Source organism: Xiphophorus hellerii, chromosome 18 (assembly GCF_003331165.1).
Source record: "Xiphophorus hellerii strain 12219 chromosome 18, Xiphophorus_hellerii-4.1, whole genome shotgun sequence".
Taxonomy (NCBI): Eukaryota; Metazoa; Chordata; class Actinopteri; order Cyprinodontiformes; family Poeciliidae; genus Xiphophorus; species Xiphophorus hellerii.
The window spans coordinates 7,342,859-7,367,262 of record NC_045689.1 but is presented as its reverse complement, the minus strand read 5'-3'; the positions used below and the strand labels follow the sequence as shown (position 1 = coordinate 7,367,262).

Genomic DNA, 24,404 nt, shown 5'->3' with positions numbered 1-24,404 from the left:
TTTCTGCAACACTGACTCTGCCTTTCCAAACAAGATTTGATTGACACGAAAATAATAAAGTGTGGAAATTGTGTTTAGGTCACTGATGCTGACTCCTGGCACCATGTGATTATCTTGAATATTTCTAGTAAGCAGGAAAAGAATGACTATGAACAGGAATGTATTAAAATATGTAAATGAATGCTTTTTATATTAAAGTCAAATAAACCTGATACAGATAAATCACTGCTGAACATCATGTTAAAACCAATTAAATTATTTCTAGTCTTAATCATTTTCTCAAAAATAATAACCCGCCTTAACTTTAAGTATTCACTCCTGAACAAATGCACACATTTTTCTACAACGTGAAATGGCATTTTCACGTGCAGCTATGACGACGCTGCAAATGCTACTAATTCTATATTTTGATGATTTGCTCACCTTACTGCATTCAAGGAGATGGAAGAAAGATACATAAATAATCCCGTTTAGTTTTAAGTGTAGAAGAAAAAATGCCTCAATTCATGGCTATGGCAACCCCCAACTGCAGCCCTCAATCCATAACATGTTTGCTGTGGATACATAAGTAAGTATTTTGAATAATTTATAATAGATCTTAAGATAAAGATAAAGTGACACTGCTGTAAAAACTGTGAAGAAAAGGATTTGCTGTGACAAGAGAAGCCAGTAAAGATGTTTGTTGCTACTCATGGTCCCGGTAACGTTCCAAACAATAAATGAGATGGTAGCATTGGCTTGTATCTCTATAAATGAGCTTCAAAATGAGGGCAGGACCTGCTGCAGCTTATCAAGCAACATCACTGACAGTTTAACACCCTGAAGACATGTGATTCTCTCACAGTGTGCATAGGGGCAGTGATGAGAATAGGGCTGCTTTCAGTTCAAAGTAAAGCAGCCTCCTATTATAACCATCTCTGAGAACTATATGAATGTTTTCATATCACAGAGATTTAAAAGATACTAAGTTTACATATGACAAATTGCTGGCACTTACATCCCCAGAGTTTTAAAATGCGTGCGAGCGGAGAAAAGAAAAACTCTCCCAGCGTCACCAACATTACGATCACAGAGCAGAGATCAGAGGCGCGCGCGTCTTGCATATATTCCAGACATCTGATGAGATGCAGACTGCAAGGTGAAGAGAGAGAGGGATGATGCAAAGAGGATTCTTTTAAAGAAAGAAACAGAAGAGATGAGGGGGAGAGTGAGAGCTATGAATAGAATTTTACACTTTTAAATCTATTACAGATAAAGTACTGCATCATATAAGCTTCTGAGAGTAGCTGTAGATGCTTTGATGTATTAAGTTTTTTTTTCCAATTACTTTGCAATCATGCAGTCTTCTTGTTGTCACACAGTCTCCCTTCCCTCTCGAGTGTGGCTTCATTTAATTTATCCTCTTCAGTTTAGCCTCTCTCCCCACATCAGACCGACTTCTTTTTGTTTTCTGGCGCTCTTTGAAATGAGAGGATTTAAAACAAAAACAAAACCCACAAAAATGCATTAATGTGCATCTCTCTTCTTGCTTTGTTTCCACGACTTGTGCACACATAAGCTGCAGACGCATGAACCTGTAAACCTCTGTCGCCTCTTGCTGCCATCCGCACTTCTGCCTTAGCTTTGTAATTCTCCTTAGTGACATGCGCTTGCAATGAAAACAACAACAAGTAAAACTAGGCGTGCCAAAAAAAAAATTCTCCTCTGATTATTTGTGACAGGCATCAAATGAGGCACAGACAACAGCAAACATTTAAACAAATGGTTTGCAACTTCTTTGTTTCTTTAACAGATCGTATATTAGACATACAAAAAGCAAAATGAAAGCTTTTTATAGGCACCGCAAAACAAAGTCTCTGCAAACTGAGCAGGCAGTGCAACAAAAACAACTTTGTTTGCAATAATGGAGTGCATCCAGAACATTTTTTATCTACTAAAAGCTCTTAAGAGCTTTAACAAAAAGCTTTTTCTCTGACTCTATATACCTGATTCAATATCCCACTAAGTCGAAGCACTGATAATGAATTCTAAGAGGCACATTTTGACTCTGGCTTTAAATACAATCCTGCCAATTAGCAGGCAAACATTTTGTCATCCAAATATTAGAAATATTACATAAAATTCCAAGTTATTCTAAGCATCTTCAAAAGGAAACATGCAAAAAGCTCAAATGTCTTGGAAAAAATGGAACAGTCTTAGAAATACAGTGACACCTAATCACAGTTTAATATTGGCAGATTCAACTATTCAAAGATCTTTCTGTAGAACGTAACTTCAAATTACTAGCAAAACATTTGTGAATTTTTCGTTGAGCCCATTTAAGATATTCAAAAGAATATGCAGCTTGTGAAGTTAAAATATTTAGGTAAAGTGCTTTTTGACATGATTTACTGGCATTACCAAATCAGCAAATCATAAATGCCATTCATTTTCCTTTGTGCTAATTGACTGTTGCCCCAAGAGTGACAATAAGGAGGGACCGATGATATTAGCTTCTGCTGTAATGTCAAGACAGTTCCCATCATGCATATTAATGCAGGCTCAGTTTAGGATGTGTTTGTTTGTACTATTAAAATAAGCAGTTGTCACTATTTTCAGAGGCAATCTCAAGTATTCACAAATTTCAGGGTGAGGATGGCAAATACCAGGGACCTATTATGGGTTAGTATAGGTCTGAGGGCAGAAAGTTACATCTGTATGTGCCGACCGGTCATTATTGATTGGTCGCCAAAATTTAAAGGAAATTAGAGACAATTTATCCCCTAATGGAGGATCTTTTTGAATGGGAAACTCCATGCAAAAAGATCCTAGGCCAGGATTCAAACCCAGGACCTTCTTGCTGCAAGGCAACAACACTACCATCTGCACCACCATGTAGCCAACATAAAGGCACAGGAAGTGTGATCTTTCAACAGTTTGACAAGCAATATTAAATCTAACTAAGAGCAAATGGTAGTTATAATGCATGTAAAGTCACTGTAAAATGTTGTATAATTGTTCTGATTCAATGTAAGGGTTAGATAAATACAAAAATGCAGTTATTAACTAAGTAACATGGTGGTTTGGTAATCTTCCATTTAAATATAATCATGCTCTGAATTATGGTTACAATACAGTGGATTCAGACAGCGTCAAAGGCCATGCTCTATTGACAGAAGTACTCAGTTTCTGGCAGTGAAGCGTGGCTTGTAAAAATGGCCTCAAAGCTTTTAGTGAAACAAAAACTAACAATATTGATTAATGGATTACACAAATTTGAGTATTTTTGCTTGCAACATTTGTACAACACAGCAAAGAGCTACATGTATTAAGGTGCCCTCACTTCAAGTAGGTCTTTCTATTAAAATATTGAATTTGCAGAAAAGTCACCTGAGATGTCAACAACTCCAGTCCAGTCAGAACCAGTCTATACAGTCCATCAAATTTAGAAGTTTTAGTACTGCTAATTATGTATCACTAAAACTATTCATTTACAATAAATGGGTCATCAGATTCACACTTTCTTGCATCTACACTTAAAAAGGCATAGGTTGAGCAAACTGCTTTTACAACCAACTGTCTTCTGAAAAGTTATGATTCAATTAGCACATTAAATAGTCACAATTAACACAAAGACAGTGTCCTTTATATTCATACTTTTGCTACAAAGGACTGAGATATCTTGCACTGACCCAACAAGCTGACAGGATTGCTAGGACGGATCACATTCATTTCGAAACAGTACAGTACCACGAAGGCTCATTTTTCACATGATGCCTGCAATAGCTCATGAGTCAAAAAGAGTCCTTTCCTGCAGTGGTTCATAAGACAGTCTGTATTCACCAGAAGAATCTGTTGGAGTGAACGAGACCACCTCAAAATGGGCTGCTCAACACTCTGGTCCTGTTAATCAGACCATGTGTGTGAATAACCTTGCAAACCTCATTGTTAGAGCATATAGGAAATTTTGCAAAAACTATATATTTAAAGTTATTGCAAAAGTTAAACATTTTCATTAAGCTACCCATTTATGAAGCCCAGGACAATAAGTGTTCTAAATTCATGTTTAGTCTGCATATTTTGTTATTGTCTGGGGTTGTGTGGAGACTGATGTGGGGACGGGGGGTAGTTGTGCATAACTAAGACACCCACTGAGAAATCTCCTCCACCTCCTTTGCCCTTGGCCTTTACGTCATGCCTGGTTTGTCTTTAGACATCCAGCCATGTTGGAGGCTTGTTTTCTGACCTTTAGACCAGCCATCCAGAACCAGAACCAGCCATTCCCCCCGCCCCCAGAACCACCCATTTCCCCCCCAAAAAAAGCCCAAAACAAGAATTTTCTTAAATAACACAGACTCAGACATAATTGCTATTTTATCTGGGTTTTTAAGGATCCAGTACGATGTTTCTTCTAATTGAGAGTTGTTTATTATATTTTGACTAGCTACGCCTCAATTTTTTATCAAAGTACATAATAGATGTTCTTTGTGGTATCAGTTCTTAATCCTCTGAAGAAAGCAATTTGTTTTTCCTGCGTGAATTGCAAATAATCAGTACCACTTAAGCAAAAATTAATGTGTCTTAGCATAAGGAAATGGAGGTTTTCATGCACATTTAATTTCTCATTGAGATAAATACATTTATGAGTTAAAACAAATCACACATCAAGTGCTCTGCCGTGTCAAAAATAATTTTTTCTCCCTAATATGTCCTAAAATTGTATAGTAGGTATCAATTTTAGTCCTCAATTTTTATTAAATAAAATTGGGTTTTGTTTAATAGTTTAGGGAATATTTTCTTACTCAAAAGTTGCATAGTAGTCAACAAAATCTTTATTTCCACCTCCATTCAATAACTAAAATGGTTAAACCTTAGCACCTATCAAACATAGTAGTATTCCTGTTCATAGCGCAGAAAATAAAACACAGTTAAAAGATAGCTTTTTACTGGTAATGTAGTTTTTGTAAGAGGGGTTTTGTGTTTTTTTTATTTTTTCTGTAAATCAAGTTATAAATAGCACAGTCAATCAACTGACACAATAAAAGGGGTAGCAGTGTTTTGTTGTAGTGCTGTCATGTTTCTAATGTGTTCTTACCAAACGCCTTCTTTCCTCTTCAACAGTGTTCAGCAGCTGGGAGAACTCTTTGAAAGACTGGGCTACAAAAAACAAACAAACAAAAAGAAAAACAACTTGAGAAACAACAAATAGGGAAAAACTAATAGTTTTAAGCCTTGATATGAAGGATATCTTGAACAGACAGCAGCTTTGCACCAGAAAGATGAGGCAAAAGCACAAAGAAAAAACATGGTGCTGCAGTTGTTAAAGATGTGATGTTTCAGGCACCTCCCACAGGACAGAATTGTGCAAAATGTTTATTTGCTTTCCAGCTTCAAACCCTTCAGAGCAGTGCATTTCAGAATGTAATAAAAGCATACAGCTGTCCAATTTAAACCCAAGCCTTACCCAGCAGTAAGAAACAATACCTCAATTCAATGGATTCCACTGATCGCTTGTCTTTGCTTTCATCCCCTGCAAGGCTTCACAATATACTGCCCCAATGTAAAAGAGAGTGATGAGGTGAAGATGTGTTCACACCATCTGGGATATACTTCAGCAGCCTAGATTACATCCTGCATGGCCAGATGATTTCAGAATACAATGTATTCCACCTTATCTGCTGGAGGATTGTGCCTTGATAGCTTCACGGCTTCATTAAGTAGAAGGCCTGATACAATTTGGCCTCTGCTGGAGAGCCCCTCTGTCACTGCATGTCCAGGCATTTAGCAGTGGTCGAGCTGCGCTGCTTGCCAACACAGTAATATCATTATCGGCCCCGACAGCCTGGCAAGGGGACCCATGCATCATTGTGGACACTCGGGTCTATTTGCACACTAAAGCTTTCAAAAACCAGGGAGCAATGATTTTGTGCCAACAATCTTGCAGGCAGCTGGCCTTCTTTGAATGCTACCAGCTCCTTTATCAACAGAGCAAGGCTACGAGGGGGTAAAGGCCACAGCGGGAGCCACTGATGGGACAAGATTAGGAAGGAAATGGGAATCAAAGTGGGGTTACAGCTTGCATATAATTCACTTGTAAATGGAGGAAAGGCAGTAAATGTGAATAATCACTTAGAGGATAAAAGAGATCTGTTTCTAAAAAATTTATTGTGTGAGTTATTCAATAATATTATTAATGCTGTACACCAATGGTGAATAGTTGACATGCACTTGCAGTCGGCACTAATCTGTGTTTTCCAGTTTCTTATTTAAAGCTGGAAACATATTACAAAAATAAGCCAAAAAACATAACTGGGTGCACAAATCTGAATTTATTTAGTTTCTGAAACGCACATCTGCACAGAAATATGTATAGGTTCAAATTTACACAAAACATCCCTCAGCATAAAAATAACGTATTTTGTTGTTTTCATGAAAACGTTTTTGGCAAAGGCTGTTTATCAGAAACTTCAGAATTAATTTAAATTGGTTGGTTTCTTGACAAAGACATGGCTGTTGGGTGTAGCCCCCCACTTATCTTAATAAGTCTGATAGTTTGTTTTTAACCCAAACTATCAACCCCATTTAAAAGGGACTACATAGCTGACGATGTTAAAGAGCAGTCCGGTGTCCAAGAAGCCTCAAGTCTACCATAAAATTTTTATTTTAACCCTCCTGTTATGTTCGTTTCTAGGGTACAGCAAAAATGTTCGTGGGTCAATTTGACCCAGGGAGTGTTTAATCATGCAATAGTGTCAGAAACCAAAAAATTCCTCCAAAACATTTTTGTATCTGATTATTAACTCCAATACTAACCATTTCAATCAATATTTGTGCAATGATGTTTTATTATTTCTCAGAAATTAAGGATCAATGACGACAACCTGCTCATTTACTCATTTGGACATAAAAAATGGAATTTAGATTTTTAATGTCCAATGAAAAAAACCTAGACACAAAAAAACAATAATTTCCTTGAAGTTGACCTTTGGTAAATTATTTTATATTATACTTTTTTTTTTTTACCAAAGGGTGATCTTTATAATTGAACTTGAGACACACATACTGTTCTGGGTCAAATTGACCCGCTGATTAAAATGAAGATAAATGAGTCATGCAGAGAGTATTTATGTTTTTCTCCACTTCTGCTGAGTGTCCACTCAGTGTGGGTGGAGTTTGTCCACAGGAACAGAAAAGATTCCCGTCAAAGGTTGTGTGAACACCTGCTTTCTCGCAGTTTCCTAGTGAAGTAAAGAGAATAGTGAGAAAGTGGGCTTGTGTGTGTGTGGTTGCGTGTGTTGGTGTGTGAGTGTGTGTGTGGTGAAATATGGTTCATAACTGCAAGGAAACATATAGAATTGGACATTATAAAATCTTTTTTTGCACTTTAACCTGACTGCCGGGTCAAATTGACCCGAACAGTATCGATGTAAAAAGTAGACCTAGGGTTTGGTACAAATGTGTAAAATGAATAAATTTTCAACTTATGTCTAGAGTGCACCTATTAAGACAAATAGAAAACGTTCCATGCAAAAAAAATGCTTCTATTTATTTTTTTTTAATTTGTAAATTTTAAAACGGGTCAATTTGACCCGGAACATAACAGGAGGGTTAAATCAGGACAATAACATTGTTAGTCAAGAAAAAGACAAGTTGTATGTTAAAAAAAACCAAGGTAAAATTTTTTTAAGTTAAGAAAACAACCATCAAGCACGGTGACGGCAGGATCATTCTGAGGGGTTTTTGTTGGTTCACCAGCAGGTAAGGTGGGTGAAGTGCCAAGAACACAAAAACAGAGACAGAGAAGGGATTTGAACCTATAACTCACTGGTTACAGGACCACCCATCACCGTAGCCTCTAGTGTTGGAAGGGGTAGGAGCCTCTTAAAGAGACAAAAGCCAATTTAAAGGCATCAGATATGGCTATGATGCAAAGTCAAATTTATTTGAAGTTATTTTTGAAATATCCAGCATTTTCAAAACAACTGAAGGCAACATTTACTTGACTGTGCTATAAAAATAACACTATGTGCCTGGAAAATACATCTTAACCCCCTTTTAATAACTTCTGCCAGGAAACCAACTGTTTTTTTTTTGTGGATTAGGTGGACCTTTCATACTAGATTTAATTGTTCATTTTGGCTTGTTCATATCAGATTTCTCTTCACCCCAAAAAGGATTTTAACAGCTCTTAAGGCCTCAATGACTGACCTTCTGAGGAAAGGTCCTTCAACTTTTAAAAAAAAATTACATTTCTATGGCCACATCAATCCCTTGGCTCCATTGATTCCTAGATAACTGACTGGCATGTGAATGTCACCGCAGGAAGTCATCGAGGGAAATCAATAAAAGGTCAGGTGAACCCGTCTGACAGCACACACAACATCCCAATGTTTCGTGAGGAGGCTCGGAGCATCAAAGTGGACTGCACCAATACTGCATCAAGATCCTTGGTGGCAATCACTCAAGGGTCTGGCTATGTCAGTCAGAAACTTGGTTTCATTGATGACAAGATTGATTTCAACAGGCTGTTTCATTTTTCCCCTCAAATAGTTATCATGGCCTTTTCTCTCTGAGACACTGAGTGAATACAGCAGTGTGGCTATGATGTAAATGGGAAACTGGCCAGGCACTGAATTCGAAATTAAAACAGAGGCAAGTTTTTATTATATTTGTACATTTTAAATTTGTTCCTGACATATTGTCAGTTCACTTTTGTGTGCTGATTGTTTAATAAAGACCAAAATCAGTTATAGGTGAGAGATTAAGATTGCTATTGTTCCATCTGTGATCAACAGATCCTTTATTGCAGGGCTGGGAATGTGAGCATTGCCTCAAATTAAAGTGTGCTTTATTCTAATGAGACTTCACTTTGGGTGTGGATTTTTCCATTTAACATAATTAGCGAGTGCGCCCCATACAGTTACTGCAGCTTTGTACGGTACTGGTCATTTAGCATTCTGATGAACATTAAAGTCTCAAGATGAGAAGGTCGATATCCTGTTCAGCCCTCACAGATGGTCAGTAATTCAGCAGACCACGGCACGGAGTGGGGGACGTAAGCTGGGGATAATGAGTGGGATACAAAACAAGAGGCGAAGGAAGAGGCCAGACTGACAGTCCTGCCCATTAGAGTCGGTGCATCCCCCTGCACATCTGCTTTCAGATACCTGTTGGAGGCTGGATGATTTCCACCTCCATTAATCTCTGACACTGATCACAATTAGTCCTTCAGATGTCCTGGAGGCTTGACAAGAGGCTGCACAAGAATCCGTGTGAAAATAAAAGAGGCAATATAGGCTATACATAAACCTAAATCCCTGGCCCTGGGCGTCTGCAAACTTTACAATCCATAAAGCCATTTTTCTCTCAGATTTTTAAAAACAATTTTGCCTGGAACCGCAAAATTTACACAACCTCTCACAAAAAGAAAAAACTAAACAAACATTAGCTTATCATATTTTTAAAGTACTAGCTAATTGGGGCTGCTGCATATTTTGAAAACTTGCCAGAGGCAGTTAATTCAGGTGAAAATCATGATAATATGTGAACAAATACTTAACTAAGCAGTGTTAATACTGCATTTTTCTGCTGTGGACTCATGCAAGCATAAAACCCAGACAGACTATCCAGTTATTGGAAAATAAATTTAGTAGATAATGTTCATCTCATTAATCTGTTTTTGTTGTTGTTTTGGACAAGTTGTATCTATCTACCATTTCTATACTTGTAATGAAAGACTAGTGTCTTAAATTTATCAATAAATATCTCACTGGGTGGATTCAATTGTTTTTTTAATAATTATTTTATTTAATACAAAAGCAGTTTTTTTGTCATATTGATATTTCATGCTGCAATCATGCAGTAAGGATGAATTGGGCTTTTTACTACATAAAATCTAAAAATGTTGGCATTTGAAATAATTTATTACATTTTCTGATTTAAAAAAAACACACAACAAAAGATTTAAAATAATAGAATGATCCCATACTTAAAGAAAAATAATAATGAAATAGTTAAGAAGCTCATTGATTTTTAGACTGACATGCACAAAAATCATTGTCATTCTGTTCATATTATTGCAGATTTTACATGTCTTTCCTATTCCCTTTAAATATCAGAACACTGCTTAGTTTTATAATATTACTGCTCAAGGTTATCAGGAGTCTCTTTAGGGGGCCCACGTTTCAGAGCCTTGGCCCAGCCAGAGTTATGATTTAGCATTCCGAATAGTATTTTTCAATTAGAAAACTGGTTCTCAGACATTTTAAGTTACTATTGTAAAAAAAATTAAACCACAGTTTTTTCACAGTTTTGCTTAAAATAAAACCACAAAAAATGCAGGATTTTGTAGTTATAACACAATGCAAATGTGAAAAATACATTTATGAGATACTGAGTAGACGAATAAAATCTGTACCTGGCCAATGGCTCCATCCATCTACTCCGTTTTTTTTGGACTGTGTGTACATGCATGACAATGTGGCAAAATGTGCTAATCTGTTTAGTAAAATGCAACAGCCAATTAGCATGCATGTTGCATTTTTTGGAGAAAGGCCAAGGTTGTGTGTTCTCCCTTTTGCAGACAAGCATAATTGCACTGAAAAAGCACAGCTGGCATTTGTATCCCTGCCCCCACCTTAAGCTATTGTACCCTCAGGCAATATGCTGATCTACAGTTGGCTTGTGGTGGCAGACAGGCACCTCTGCATGGCAGCTCTGCTGGACTGGTGTGTGAATGTTTGAGTAAATGGGTCAAAGAGGAAAAACAAGGTAAAGAGCTTTCCAAAACAGAAGGGTCAAAAGAAGCTTGCAATTATAGGCAAAAGGTTATTTGCACATAATAGCCATAAATACTAAATAGCTGCAAACACTTAGAACATTTATGAAAAAGCCCTAACATAAAACCAGACCAGAAAACACTGCAGCACATAACTGCAATAAATTGAGGTTTCCATGAGTGGAAAGGGGGCTGGTTTTTATCAATTTCTTCAGAATGACAAGATAATTGTTTCACTGAAGATATTTTAAAGTGCTGAAGATATTTTAAAGTGCATCAAATGGAATACTGTAGTAGTTTCACACCATTAAAAATGATATGAAGTCACAAGACTACAGTGCAAGGCACTGAAAGAGAATTGAGCCTGATGCATAAATCGCAGGAGGAAATAAACTGTTAACTATTGTTTAAAGCTTTTAGGATGTTGGTCTAAGAGTTAGCCTGATTTGAGAACTTTAAGAGTGAAGAAATGCCAATTAAAACATGATTATTACAGGAAATGCATAATATCATAATGAAAAGTGGAATTATAGTCTATATGGGATGATCTTGAAGTTCAAGGATGCCATCAGGTCATGAGAGTTTGTTCCTTGGTCCTCCTCTCATGCATTTGAATCTCATGAATGAATCTCTTAGCTTTTGTTTTTTTTAAAATAATTTACAAAACTGGTGTATTTTGTATTGCAAATTGCAATAAAGCAACAGTTTTTCCTCCGGTGACTTTACAGAAGCTTCTATAATGAATTTGAAACAAATGACAGAGTTGTGCCATGATAAATGACTCTTACCAATGTTGACCTCGTCATCTGTCTCAGCATCACCTATGCACTCAAACTGGAACTCCTGCAACGACTGGGAGAACTTCTGGACAGCAGCAGAAAGACCTGAAAAAAAACAGAGCAGAAGATAAAGTTGAGCCTGAATCTGTCACTAAATAAAAACAACCAATATATTTGTTTCTATATTAAACCGGTTATAGTAACTTGTGCTCCAGAAAAGTAATTGAGTAATTAAGACAAAATGTTCTCTATTTTGCTACTGTGTTAAAAAAAAATACTGTGGTCTAATTGTTTTCTGTTTATTTATGAAACGACTGGTGTCGTTTTCTGGAACCGGAGCACAAGCCACAGGGACATGAGAACGCCACTGGCTCAAAGCTTGGAAATAAAAATGATGCCAAATTATATTCACAGACTAAATCAAACAAAAATCCTCCAGCGGACCGCCAACACCTGCTCTCAGTGTCTGACTCAGGCCAAATATGGGAAGCCTCAAAGCCCCTTCTCTATGAACTAAAAGTCATATGGTAAACAGAGTTGCTTCGCAAGGAGGCTGAGTCAACAACTACCAAGGCTCTGTAATCCTGACAAAGTGTGCAAAATGTGTGTGCCAAAGACAAGCAGACACAAAGACCTCCCTATAATCACAAAACACCTTTAATGACTGCAGCTTCCAGCAGTTTGTAAAAGACTTAATGGTAACTTTAAGTGGTGTCATTAGTTAAATAATTATTTTTTTCACTTTTAGAGGGGCTATGTAGGGCTTTTGTCCCCTTTTAGTTGTCGGACAATAGCAGCTCAACAACTAACACTTAATATGCAATTAAAATGATGCAGATGAATAAATCTACCAGCACCTTGAAATTTATTATATTATATTATATTAATCATGCAGTGTTTTGGAAATCAATATGAAATGACGAACAGAGGGTAGGGGATGCATGGATGAGACAGAGGGCCAATTTTAAGGAGTCAACATTAAATATCTCAAGTAGTGTTTTATACATGCAGTATATTTATAAAAGCTGGAGGTAACAGTCAGTTCATTGTGGTATAAAATGCCACTATCTGCCTGGAAAACACATAGTACTGCCCCTTCAGTTGTGTGTTAACTCCATGAGAATGTATAACTTCTATACTTAGTTAAATCCTACCACATACCTACACAATGAAACCATTCAGCTTCAGTAAACCTTTGATTGGTTCACTAATGTCAAATACGTGAAAAGTTAGAAGTCTCAGGACCCAGGATATGTTAATGCAGCACTGGATGATTCACAGTGAGGGATGACAGCTCTTTGAGCACTCACTGTTCTTCCCTCAAGTGCCAGGAACTGTATTTTATTTTTTTTTGGGGGGGGGACCATGCAGTGACTGGTGCCAAGAAAACCTTCCTTCCAGACCTTGTCTTTAATGCAGGCAGGGGACAAACTCACAAGTTTCAAGCAAAAGTTGTGCTTGACAGTGTCTGGGAACAGAGTAAAATAATATCCTTTTAAGACCGACTGTCAAACTCCATGCTCACTGACATTCACACATCAGCAACTGTGAAAGTGACTGGAATAATAACTAACGATAGTTTATCGATTAGAATTCTTGCTTTTGTCCGTAAGATTTGGGCCTAAAGGAAAATTCCTACCTTCGTGCTAAAATTGATAAACACTAGCGTTTAAATCAATCTTGGACAGCTGGCCTTGCAAAGAACTTTGGATGTTTATTTCATTCCAGGAGTTTAACTGTGATTTAATGTCCTATTCTATTTATATAATATATTTCAAAACATCTTGAGAAAATACAGAAAACATTACTCATTAGATGAATGTCTTTAATCTAAGCAAGGGATGTCAATGGGAAATTGAGCTTAGACAAAACATTCCAATATTCTTTAAAACTCAATTATATAACACATTACTGCTCTATTAACAGAGCAGGTATGAAGTATATATTCATGTGTGTACAGATTTTGGATTGCTTTTCCAGTGGAATCAATAATATTATCTGCCATTTAGGCATATAATGTTTGCTACTTGACTCAAGAGGGAAACTACATTTCATTGATAATTACTGTAATTTATGGGGTTCTTGAAATTAGTAATTTCCTTAGAGTTTACTGCCGGTTTGTGTACATGCTAGCTGTGTATTTACACAAGAAAATTACTAAAGGATAAACAACAGCCTTCAAAAAGACCAAATAGCACATAAATCATGTGTAAAGAACTTCCAACATATTTTGGTTGCTAGATCACTTTTTAAATAAAAAAGCCACAATAAGATAGGTTTTGAAATAAAAAGCAGATGTCCAAATCACAGTGCATCTCTGGTTTTTGTAAACCTTTGACATGATGATAAGCATTACATGATGAGAAATTTGGGAACATCTATTCATCGTCCACACACGCTTAACCGTGCAAAGTAGTGAGAGTGCTGGTGTGTATCTTCAGCGTTCATTGGGTGAGAATTTAACAACAAATGAGAATTTTAGAGAGATACATTGACTTAATATGCAGCTTTGGATTGCGAGAGTACTCAGAGAGAACCCAAGCATGCCACTCATTATTGTACTAAAAATGCAGCGTGTATTAGTGTGCATTCACCAGAGTTCATTATTTCTAAAAGGTGGCTTATTAAGTGTTTTGGATTAGGAGCACCCACATGCAGACAGGACATCAGCAGAAAGATGAAGATTGTATAATAAATAAAATGAAAAACTTACAGTCTTGAAATGAGAAAAATAAGAACACGGAACAATGATGAGAGCAACACAAGAATCCAGTAATGAGCAAAGAAACCAGGGAGCTTACATACAATGGGATTGTGATGGTGACTTGGAAACCAGGCACGTACACACAAACAAAATTAATGGCAGCTGAGCGGGGAGAGGAGATGGTAAAAGGCTGAGAAGACACAGACAGGAGGAGTTGAACCAAAATATATTAGGATCTACCAACAATGGAAAACTCATAAAACTAAAATAAAAGTCTTAAACCTAAAAGTGAATGTTACAGAAGAATCCCAAATGACATGATAAACTGAGATTGAAAGTTCAAAGGGATAATATATCAACATTGCAGTACTCCACTCAGCCTTCCTGTTATCTAAGCAAAGTCTCACTCTCTCCCCCAGCCTGAATGAAATACTAAGCATGTTTTGATATGTTGTAAATAATATTGTTACCTTTTAAATAGATGTTAGCAATTTTTGCATGCTTTCCCGAGACTTCATATTAAAGCACATTGCACTCCCTAAAACATCTTGTTTTGAGTCTACTTCCCTCAACAACAGCTTATGCACCAAAAAGTATTGAAGAGGCGGAACTATGTGGTGTGTTCACTGATAAAAAAGAAGGGGAGAATTTTATTTTCCTCAGTGCCTGTAACAAGCTGGTCATACAAATGGACCAATTCCATACACCTGCCAATTTCTCTGTGCTTTAATTCAGATGCTGCCCATTAAAACAAACCATTTCAATCACTTTTCCGCAGGTGTTGGCAGCTTCTCTTCTTCAAGAAGTGAAATAAGTAGCTGATCATTAGAGATCAATAAAGTACTGCTCATTACAGAGGAAAACATACGGTGAAAAGCAGTATTTTGGGTATTTTGCCTCTGGCCAATTACAGACTGAACAACATGCATTTCTTTAAAAGAATATTAAAAAGTTTAAACATTTTAATCAAACAAATGATAGTACCAAAACATAAACTTGTTTAATATGTTATTTGAATTCATTTAAGAACTTCCAAAAGTAAGACCATCCTTTGCCCTCTGCCTGCTGTTAAAACCACACAATATGAGTTATGTTTCTGCTAAGCACAAAAGTCCTCAGGAAAAACCATCTAATTATCTTATAAACCTATTTTTTAAGCACAGTCTTACACCTTTAGCTTATCAGCACTGACTCACCAGTGGCCAAGAGCAACTTTTCATTGTTTGCAGAGGGAGGAGTGCAACATGACCACTTAAGAATTAGAGGAGCTTTAACGGTCTAATATTCTGTGGGGAGAGACGAGACTAGGTTATCATTTCCTGCACACAGCCTGCCTAAAATACAACCTCCCACTTTGTTTTTATTTTAGTCCCTGGTGGGAAAAGAAACAAGACATTAAAAATAACATTCATTCAGACACGGAAAAACACCTCACTGTGCCTTTTAAAAACTCAGTACATATTTGCATAAAAGTCATAAAAGTATAGAGATATTTAATGTTGCATCATATTAAATATACATTTAATACTAAAGATGTCACATGGCTGTTTATATTGACACGTATGTTAGCATTTATTCTACAGGCATCAAAACATGAGGAAATGAAGTGTATTTTGTGGAACATTAAGCCTGTTATGTCTATGTACAGTATGTGTGTCACCTATCTTGGCCTTTTGTCATCGTTTCTGGTACCCTTAGGATGTCTAGTTGACATGTACATACCACACGCAGTCATTTTTAAACCCCCACTAAAAATCTGTTTAAACATATTTACAGCTTTCACATAAAAATTTCAGGTCAAATGTTGTCATGAGGTGAAAATATTGTAGAAAATCTGCATTTGGAAAAATATTCACACAGATGTGGTCGGAGTCAGAAATGCAACAAAAATCAAAGGGTAATTGAAACTAGCAACACAAGTTTCTCAGGTTGTGAACAAAACTGGGTAATTTTCAGGATACCGGATGAACCAGTAGCAAAACTTTTCCCTCGAGGAAAAAAATCTGTTTTTTTCCGCAAATTTAACAAAAACTCTACAGAAATGTTGTCTAAACACATGACATATTTGCACTGAAACAAGCATCAGGTTCAGCTACTAAATTTTACATGATTTTTAAAGCTACCATTATTCTTTTTATAACTAAGCCAACAATGTACTTCAGTCCCTCAAGAATTGTGTAATGTTTTGTGCTATTTTAAATTATTTGCAACATTCCAATGTATTCCACATTGCAAAAAAAAACAAACAGATGAAGCACCTCCACATAGAGACATAATGGGTTGTAAATCTAATATTTGAGGAGAAAAATAATAAAGTAGTTCTTTTAATGCAGGTCCCAGAATTAACCATGCTAGCAGAGAGTTTAATCATTTAATTGTAATTTTTTTCACCAGACATCTCATTTTGAATTGCTATAAGCCACTGTTACATAAAGTGAGTGTACAGTTTAGATTGTTGGAGTAGAAGAAGCTCATGTCCCTGAACAACACACAAAGTGCTTTTAACATTTCATAATTCATTTAGAATTATAATTAAATGCAAAACAAGATAGAGGACTCTAAAAACACTCTGACATTTTAGTTGTCATCCACCTCAGTTTAAACGTACATTTTGTCACTTGCACAGTGACTCACTAATTGCTTCTCGTCTGCTTTCTCCTCTCATCAGCGGCCATATCTTCACTTCAAACATCGCAGAACTTAAAAGACCCCTTTCTTGCACAGTAGGAGAAGCATGCAGTGATACAGAGTAAACTGTAGTCACTGTTCATGTGACAGAAGACTAATTAGTTACCATCTATGAAAAACGGGGGCGGGGGTTGTTTTAACTCGTGATTTGCAAGTCTGAATCAAACCTGCAAAAGTTGTTTCACAGATGTTGGCGCTGTGTGGATGTGTGTAATTATATGCTTTTCATCATACTTGTTTCTGCTTAAGAATTTGTGCTTGAGCTCTCTTTCAAGGCCTCACACTATCTGTCTTTACCAGAATAATAAAAAAGAATGAAGCACAATGGAATGGCATAATATTAATGTTAAAATGGGTATGTCTGTTGGCAAACAAACTGGAGTGAAAGATTTAAGCAATTACTTTTGACAATAAAAAATAGGGCTATAATGAGTACATGGCACAAAAACACTGCAATATTAAAACAAGATTTCTCATCTCAGCAAATTCTTATGAAGTAATGCTCAATGTCAGAATGACTTTTTCTGGTGAAATAACTAAAATTATTAGCCGTTGATGTTAAAGTAAGGGCTTTAAGTGTTACAGTCTTTTCTTTCTGTTTCATGCATAGAAATAACAGAAGCAGTTTTAGAGTTAGCCTGGTGTACTGAGAGTCACTCATCTGCCTGAAACATAACCAACAGACATCACTTGCATAAGTTAATACAGTAGAAAGAGCATATGTACTGGGAGGAGTGATTAATGGAGTGGGAACAGGTGAGACTCATCAACTTAAATGTGAAAGGGCACAGCAACAAGGATCTGAGTGAAGACATGACAAAACACTGCTAATTACGAGGAGGATTGAGATACAATAAAGGCCATTGGAGTCTCATCTATCCACAGTTCAGATTTCACAAATTCACCTATTCACAGATTTTTCTCTGAAACATTATTTCTGCAGAAAAAATGTTGCCTATTGGCAGATTTTCTCATAGAGTATATCTAAAATATTTGAAACAAAATTCAGCTCAGAAAGCAGAAATACCCACTTGACATGCTGTTGGGTGGTTCTTGCAAAACAGTCAGTACAGGAGTGTCACTTATGTTCCTTGGTGCTGATTGACTGTACTGCCAAGAGTGGAGATAAGGAAGACAGTGGACAGTGCCACAATAGATTCCACTTTGGGATCTTAATGCATAATAAGGTATATAGGTATATTTAGAGGGGGTCTCAAGTATTCGATGATTCTAGCTATGGTATTATTTGGGGTTAAAGACAGGTTGTTCTTGATATCATCAGGAAGCAATCCTTTTTTGTGTGATATCTGACAGCAATATTTTTGATCAAAAAATTTAAAGTGAGAATTATTAGACTGCTGCATTAGGAGGAAACTATCAAGACATCCCAGACGTCCTGCTCTTGATTTTTTGTAGGGTTTTAACTGTCCTGGTCAGAACAAACATTGGTTTTTTTTCTCAATACCAAAATTAACAAATTTATCTTTGCTTAGTATGTAAAGGCCTTGACTAAAATGAACAGATTTAGATCCAGGAATGTGTTTTAGAAAGGTATTTTACTGTACTTTATACTTAGAATATAAATCCAGGGACTTACACTGTACTTGTCAAACATACTCTCTTGATTATGTCTGGCTACTAGAAAATGTAGCACAGTGAGCCTGCTTTGAGTGCCACTGAGAGGAACTGTTCCAGAAGATGTATTGTGCCAGTGATGTTCTTCCATCATAAGCTGCAGATTTTAGATCAATAAAGAGATGCAGTTGTCTGGCTGTTCTCCAAGGACCATCAATAATGGATGATCTTTTAGCTCTGGCGTACTGACAAGCTGCACACTCACAATAGAAACTCATGCCCCTGTCAAATAAAGGCATTGTTTTTATTTTGAAAAAAAAAGAAAGAACTGGGTGTTACAGCTTAAAAAACGGGGTCATCTTCCCATTTTTGCCAATTGCGTCCAATATCTCTCCTTGTATTGTCCTATCAAGGGTCATGAAGGTGCTGGAGCCTTTAGATGGAGTCACTGGACAAAAGGTGAAGTACACACTGATAAGTCTTCAGGTCATCTATCACAAGCAACCAACCACACAATTAGGTCAATCTATATACCTAACAAATGCATGGTTCACAAGGCAAATTGATTATTCTGATTTTTGACCCAATTTTCTCCTATCCAACAATTGTAAGGACATTCTGATTATCATGATGGCTCTAAAGATCACTTTATGAGATATTCCTAACATCTTGTGTGACAAGAGTGATTTAGTCTTCTTGGAAGGATGTCGGGACTGCCTTCGACATCAAACCAAAGTACCAATTCAACACGTTGGATTGTATTGGTTTGATATCACAGCATACGGGGCTGAGAAACAAGAACACAGTCTGTTAAATGCTACATGTAGTCATCCAGAAAGTGAGGTGAGGTAAATATGGAGGAGGAACCTAGAGACAAAACAAGAGACATGGAGTATCAAAAAGTTCAATGGACTTCAGAGACATTTATATGTATTGTTTTTTTTCTCTGTTAAAAATAGTCCACAAGCTTCTTCCACATCAGCCATGTTCGTTTTATCTGAACTCACGTTTGATCTCAAAGAGGTTTGTCAGATTTCCCGTCTGACATCTGAATTTTCAGGAGTGGAATCTGTTCATGTGTGGAGTGTCTTGTTTGCTGTGTGGTTGTAAATCACACACTGTGGGACCAAACTTGTTATTTCTATGATTATTTTTTTTTTTTTTACCATCCTGTGCGAGGTCTCAGGTTCTGAAAATCCACCGGCAATTTTAAAATGTTGTAATGTGAACACAAATGGCCTCAAGGCGAGAGGGTACAGACCCATGAGAAGTCCAACCCAAGAATGGGAAGACATGGAAATTTCACCTAGACAGACTCTGCAAGCCTGTCTAGGTGGACAGGCTCTGCAAGCTGTTTTTCTAGTTATTTCCCTGCAATTAACACAGCTGCTGCAAACCAGCAATCTTGAGCAGCTCATACATGAATGTGATTGACGGTGCTGAGACTTAGCTGCAATTGGCAATTTTTTACTGAGCATACTGTATTTCTGCAGATGGCAGTATGACCACAGTGAGAAGGCAGAGAAGCCTGATTTTTCCACAGATTATATGTCTCATATTACACTGTCAAGACAAAGTGAAAGTTGCAACAATTACATATGTAAAAAAAAAACATGTATATTCAAGTTCCCTACGACTGGGAATTTGATCAACTTCAATTTCTGAGTTAAAACAAAAACAATTTTCTAACGGACTTTACTTACATTTTCAAGGCAGCAGGTGAACCTTCAAGTTCATAGTTAAATAAACCATCTTCAAATGTGCTTTAACATTTGAAGGTTAAACCACATAATTATATTTTTTAGACAGTTATGTGCTTTGCCTAAACTATTCTGTGGAATAATTTCCCACAGATTAGTTTCTGCTCTCAGTTTGCTAAATAAATGTCTCCGATTTGGCCCTGTTATCCTCCCTCTGTTTAATAAAAAACGATTGATGCAGTTAGTCAAGAATAAATTCAAATGAACTTATAAATCATACGTCATTGCAGTTTTTAGATGGTTTCTGACTGAACTTACAACCTTGAGTTATAACATAACCTTGCCACTTTGGCATATACCTAATTACATTTCAGTATAAATATTTAAATATCTATAAAATAAAAATACTGTTACAGGACTTGTTCATCTAAAGTTAATTTAATATAATTTATGGTTGGCCAAAAAAAAAAAAAACTTACTTTGAGAACTCAGTCACAAAATCTGCAGTGCCTCGTAAAAACATGAATAGATGTTGTGCTTTTTCTTATATTGTCAGAAATGTAAATGTTTTTCTTTCATATTTCTTGTGATAGAACAACATAACAGTGGGTAATTAGGAAAGGGAAGGAAAATGATTGTAAAAGGTCTTTTTAAATAAAATATCTAAATGTTACATAAATTTGAATTCAGCCCTTTTGAGTCTATGTAAGGACTTAATTTGCTGCAATTGTAGCTGTAGCTCTTTCTGTGACATCCCTCTTAGAAAATGATTTATTTTTGCCAATTCTTCGACTTCTTCGTTCTATTGTTTAATTTTAGGTGGCTGTTAAAAGCATTGACGTTGCTGGCCATTTGACTGCCCAGTGCACAAATACTTAGAGGTCAAAGTCATCAGAACTGATTTACATTAAGTCACATTGTTTTAGAAGAATAGACTTTAACACTGCTGTTCAAAGTCGTATCTTTACCATTTTAGTAATTACATTTTTTCATGATTTTCTTTTGTTCAAAGCAGTTTTGTGTTGCTTCAGTAAATATAAAATATTGCTTCACTTTATTTTTTTACTACTGACCGTAAGATAATTCCAAGGCTTCTTCCTCTTTGTATTCCTCTGCGTGGACACTATTTCTGCCACCAACTAGAGTGCGCAGTGACCAATTTGTGCAATGCAGTGAGACTGATCAGAGCGCATATAGCGCATAACAGAACGAACAATAAATCTCATACACGCTTGCTCAATAGCGTTCTGGCACGCGCTCTTGCTCTGGCAGACTCCTGTCAAACTTAGAGATGCCTACTTGGCTCTGTGCGCCGTCTGAGAGCTGCAGAAACAACGCTCCTGCTCTCAGCGCTCAGAGCAAGAAGCTATAGGTTCTGACCAAATGTGAGATTGAAGATCACTAAGAGGTGGGGGAAACCACCACCACGAGACTAGAGATAGGGCTGCACAAGAAATTCATCTTTTTCTTCAACACAAGAAGTTGTATTAAATTGATGAAGATGTTTTGTATATTTTTATTTTAAAAATCTTATTAACATTTCTATGGTGCCCAACATACAGTGCATCATGCGTGTGGGCAGAGCCAATGCACTGGTTTTAGACGTAAAAATGTTTCACTTTGGATTGAAAAGATGAGGGAACAATTCTGCAATATTGCAAATTAAAACAAGTAGTAAATAGAACAGACCTATAAATGACTTTAAAAAGTAATTATTGTGCTTTCTACTTTCTTTACATTTTGTTACATTTTATATTCATTAGACCAAGTGACTGACAACAATTCATAAAAAGACAGGCTGGAGCAATTGAAAAATTTGCTTCAAGTCAAGACAAATGAGAAACATAAGGTAAAAACTATAGAGAGACAGAAGAGCCTTTAGTAGGGATGAGAGTCTCCATGGTTGCCTGCCTTTTCAGATCTAGCAGGGGAAGGAATTTGGCACCTATCACTTTCAATATGTGAAACTGTGTGAAAAAGAGCGGCCGCTCTTCAGGCTCGAGATGCTTTAACTCTTCAGATGTTGCTTAGCTGAGAGCAAAGTGATCAAAGTCCTGCATAAGTAACAAAGGTAAAACCATTATTTTTACTTTTAGAATTATATATAATAATTGTATATTCTTTTGGCAATTAATCAAAACGATTAATTACTGAAATAGCAAAACTCTCCACCTCACCATGCATGCTTATTTTACTGCGTTTGCCCCATAGTAATGGCTGTTATTACAGGTATCTAAGCCACCTATAGTGTGCTCCACCATTCCTTTGTGCAGGTTTTCATTACAGCGTTGAGCTCTGAACATCCAGGAAACACATGACTGGTTGGAGGGCCCACCCCACTTAGTGCCCAGCGAGAGAGATATGAGAAAGGACTATACCTGTCAGTCACCACACAGCAAACTCCCCTGGGTACAACCTTTATCTTATCTCCAAGGCAACCACATACTACCAAATCCCATCTGCTGACAGCCCCAGACACAACACAAGACAAGGCAGAAGATGAATCTGCAGGTTTCTTGCAAGATGATAAGTTGAATCCATATTCCAGTATATATCAGGGCATGGACAAGAGGCAGGGTGGAATATATAATTGCATATGTGTGGATTCATTCAAAATGATATGGGCTAATAAATTAAAAAGTAAATAAAAGGACTAACGTGTTCTTTCCAGGATAGAGAGAGACATGAGGGGAAACAGAGCAGCTGGCTGTCATTCTGCCAGGTGAATTTCAGGTCATTAAAAATGCTTTTTGTTTTCTTTCACTGTCAGCAGCAACTTTCAAGTTTTAGTAACATGGGTGGTAGTTAACACTCTCATATAGCAATGTTTTACTGGAATAATATCACGTGATGCATGCATTATTCACCATAACACAATCAAATTAGTACATTTCCACAGTTTGTAAAGGCAAAGTTAGCAAAATATCCATAATTTTGCCTGAGGCAGTACAGTGAAGTCGTGGTAAAATGCACCATTAGAGCAGATCCGTGGTTTCTGCGGGGCTTCCTGTGTAGAATGTGCATGTATTCCCTTCAGTTTGACTTCCAGAGTCCAGCGTGTGAATTACAGATTTTAAATTGGCAGCATGTGTGAGCACACAGAGTTGTCAGTCATGTTGTTTTAGCCCTGGATGGATCAGTGACCTCTCTGCTGTGCCCTGTGTAGGAAATTGTCAGCGGGGGAAGGCTTAAGCTTCAAACTGAGCATGCAAACAGAAACTTAATTCACTCATGTCCTGAGGGCACCAGCTCTCAAGGTGACAATTTTTTCACTACTTCAATGGGGAATTTCTCTACTTCTGTTTGTGACAATATTGCACTGAAAAATGAGCGACAAAAAAAAAGATCTTTCATAGGATTTTCACTATAAAATCTAATGTTTGCAAATTAAGATCCGCGTAACCCTGATATGTTTTTCAAAGAAATATTGTGGGTTGATCGGTTCAACTTTTTTGGCAGCAATGAGACAAACAGGGTATGAAACTTTTTTGACAGGAACGCCTCTGCAGCTGTTTACCTGCATGGGGGTGGATTGATGATGCTTTGGGGTAGTGTCACAGCCAAAAGCAAGCAAAAAACAAGTATTTATTCAAGCATTAAGATATCCACAGTCTAAAACGCAAATAGTATAATTATGTTTCTAAACAAAACAAGTTAAACTATTTATGCATTTATGGGATGTCAACTCAAGAACTCATGGTTTCTACCTCATAACCAGCCTTAACACTGTGAACCGAATATTCGATGCTGATATTCAACATCAGCATCGACCACATTTAGCAGCTCCTACTGATGCTCCATATGCTATGATATGGGATTTTTTGCTTTTAACTGAGACTTTTATAACCTTCGACGATGTATGAAAAATAACAGGTGGCTACTTATGGCAGAGTAGGTCTATGGCCAAATGCTGAGAAGGCAGCAAGCTGGCCAAGCTAGAATGCTTGAAAAACAGTGTGCATGGAAATGTGTGAAATGTCTTTGACCTGCTCAGCATGAAATACCTACACCACTGTGCTTTCTTACTAATATTCATCTCTTTGACAACAGGACAAAAATATTAGACTCTAATAGTAATGAGGGTTCAGCTGTGACAGAACACCTTCCTGATTGGCTGCTTGGAGGCTGCAGAGGAGCAGCGACCCCACTTGGACCAGCAGAGGATTGTCAAGCCAATCAGACGTTGATGAGCCTCACCTGCT

At 37.0% G+C, this 24,404-nt stretch overlaps 1 protein-coding gene across 4 annotated transcripts in view; it reads right to left on the bottom strand.

Annotated features, from left to right (window-relative positions):
- The window catches only part of arhgap42b (Rho GTPase activating protein 42b), a 101,589-nt gene that overhangs the window by 59,593 nt on the left and 17,592 nt on the right, over positions 1–24,404 (bottom strand). For all 4 annotated transcript variants that reach the window (XM_032545855.1, XM_032545856.1, XM_032545859.1 and 1 more), the window contains exons 2-3: positions 11,545–11,640; positions 5,075–5,136 (exon numbers count right to left, since the gene is read on the bottom strand). In XM_032545855.1, coding sequence (XP_032401746.1) covers positions 5,075–5,136; positions 11,545–11,640 — 158 coding nt within the window. The remainder of the gene's footprint in view (positions 1–5,074; positions 5,137–11,544; positions 11,641–24,404) is intronic.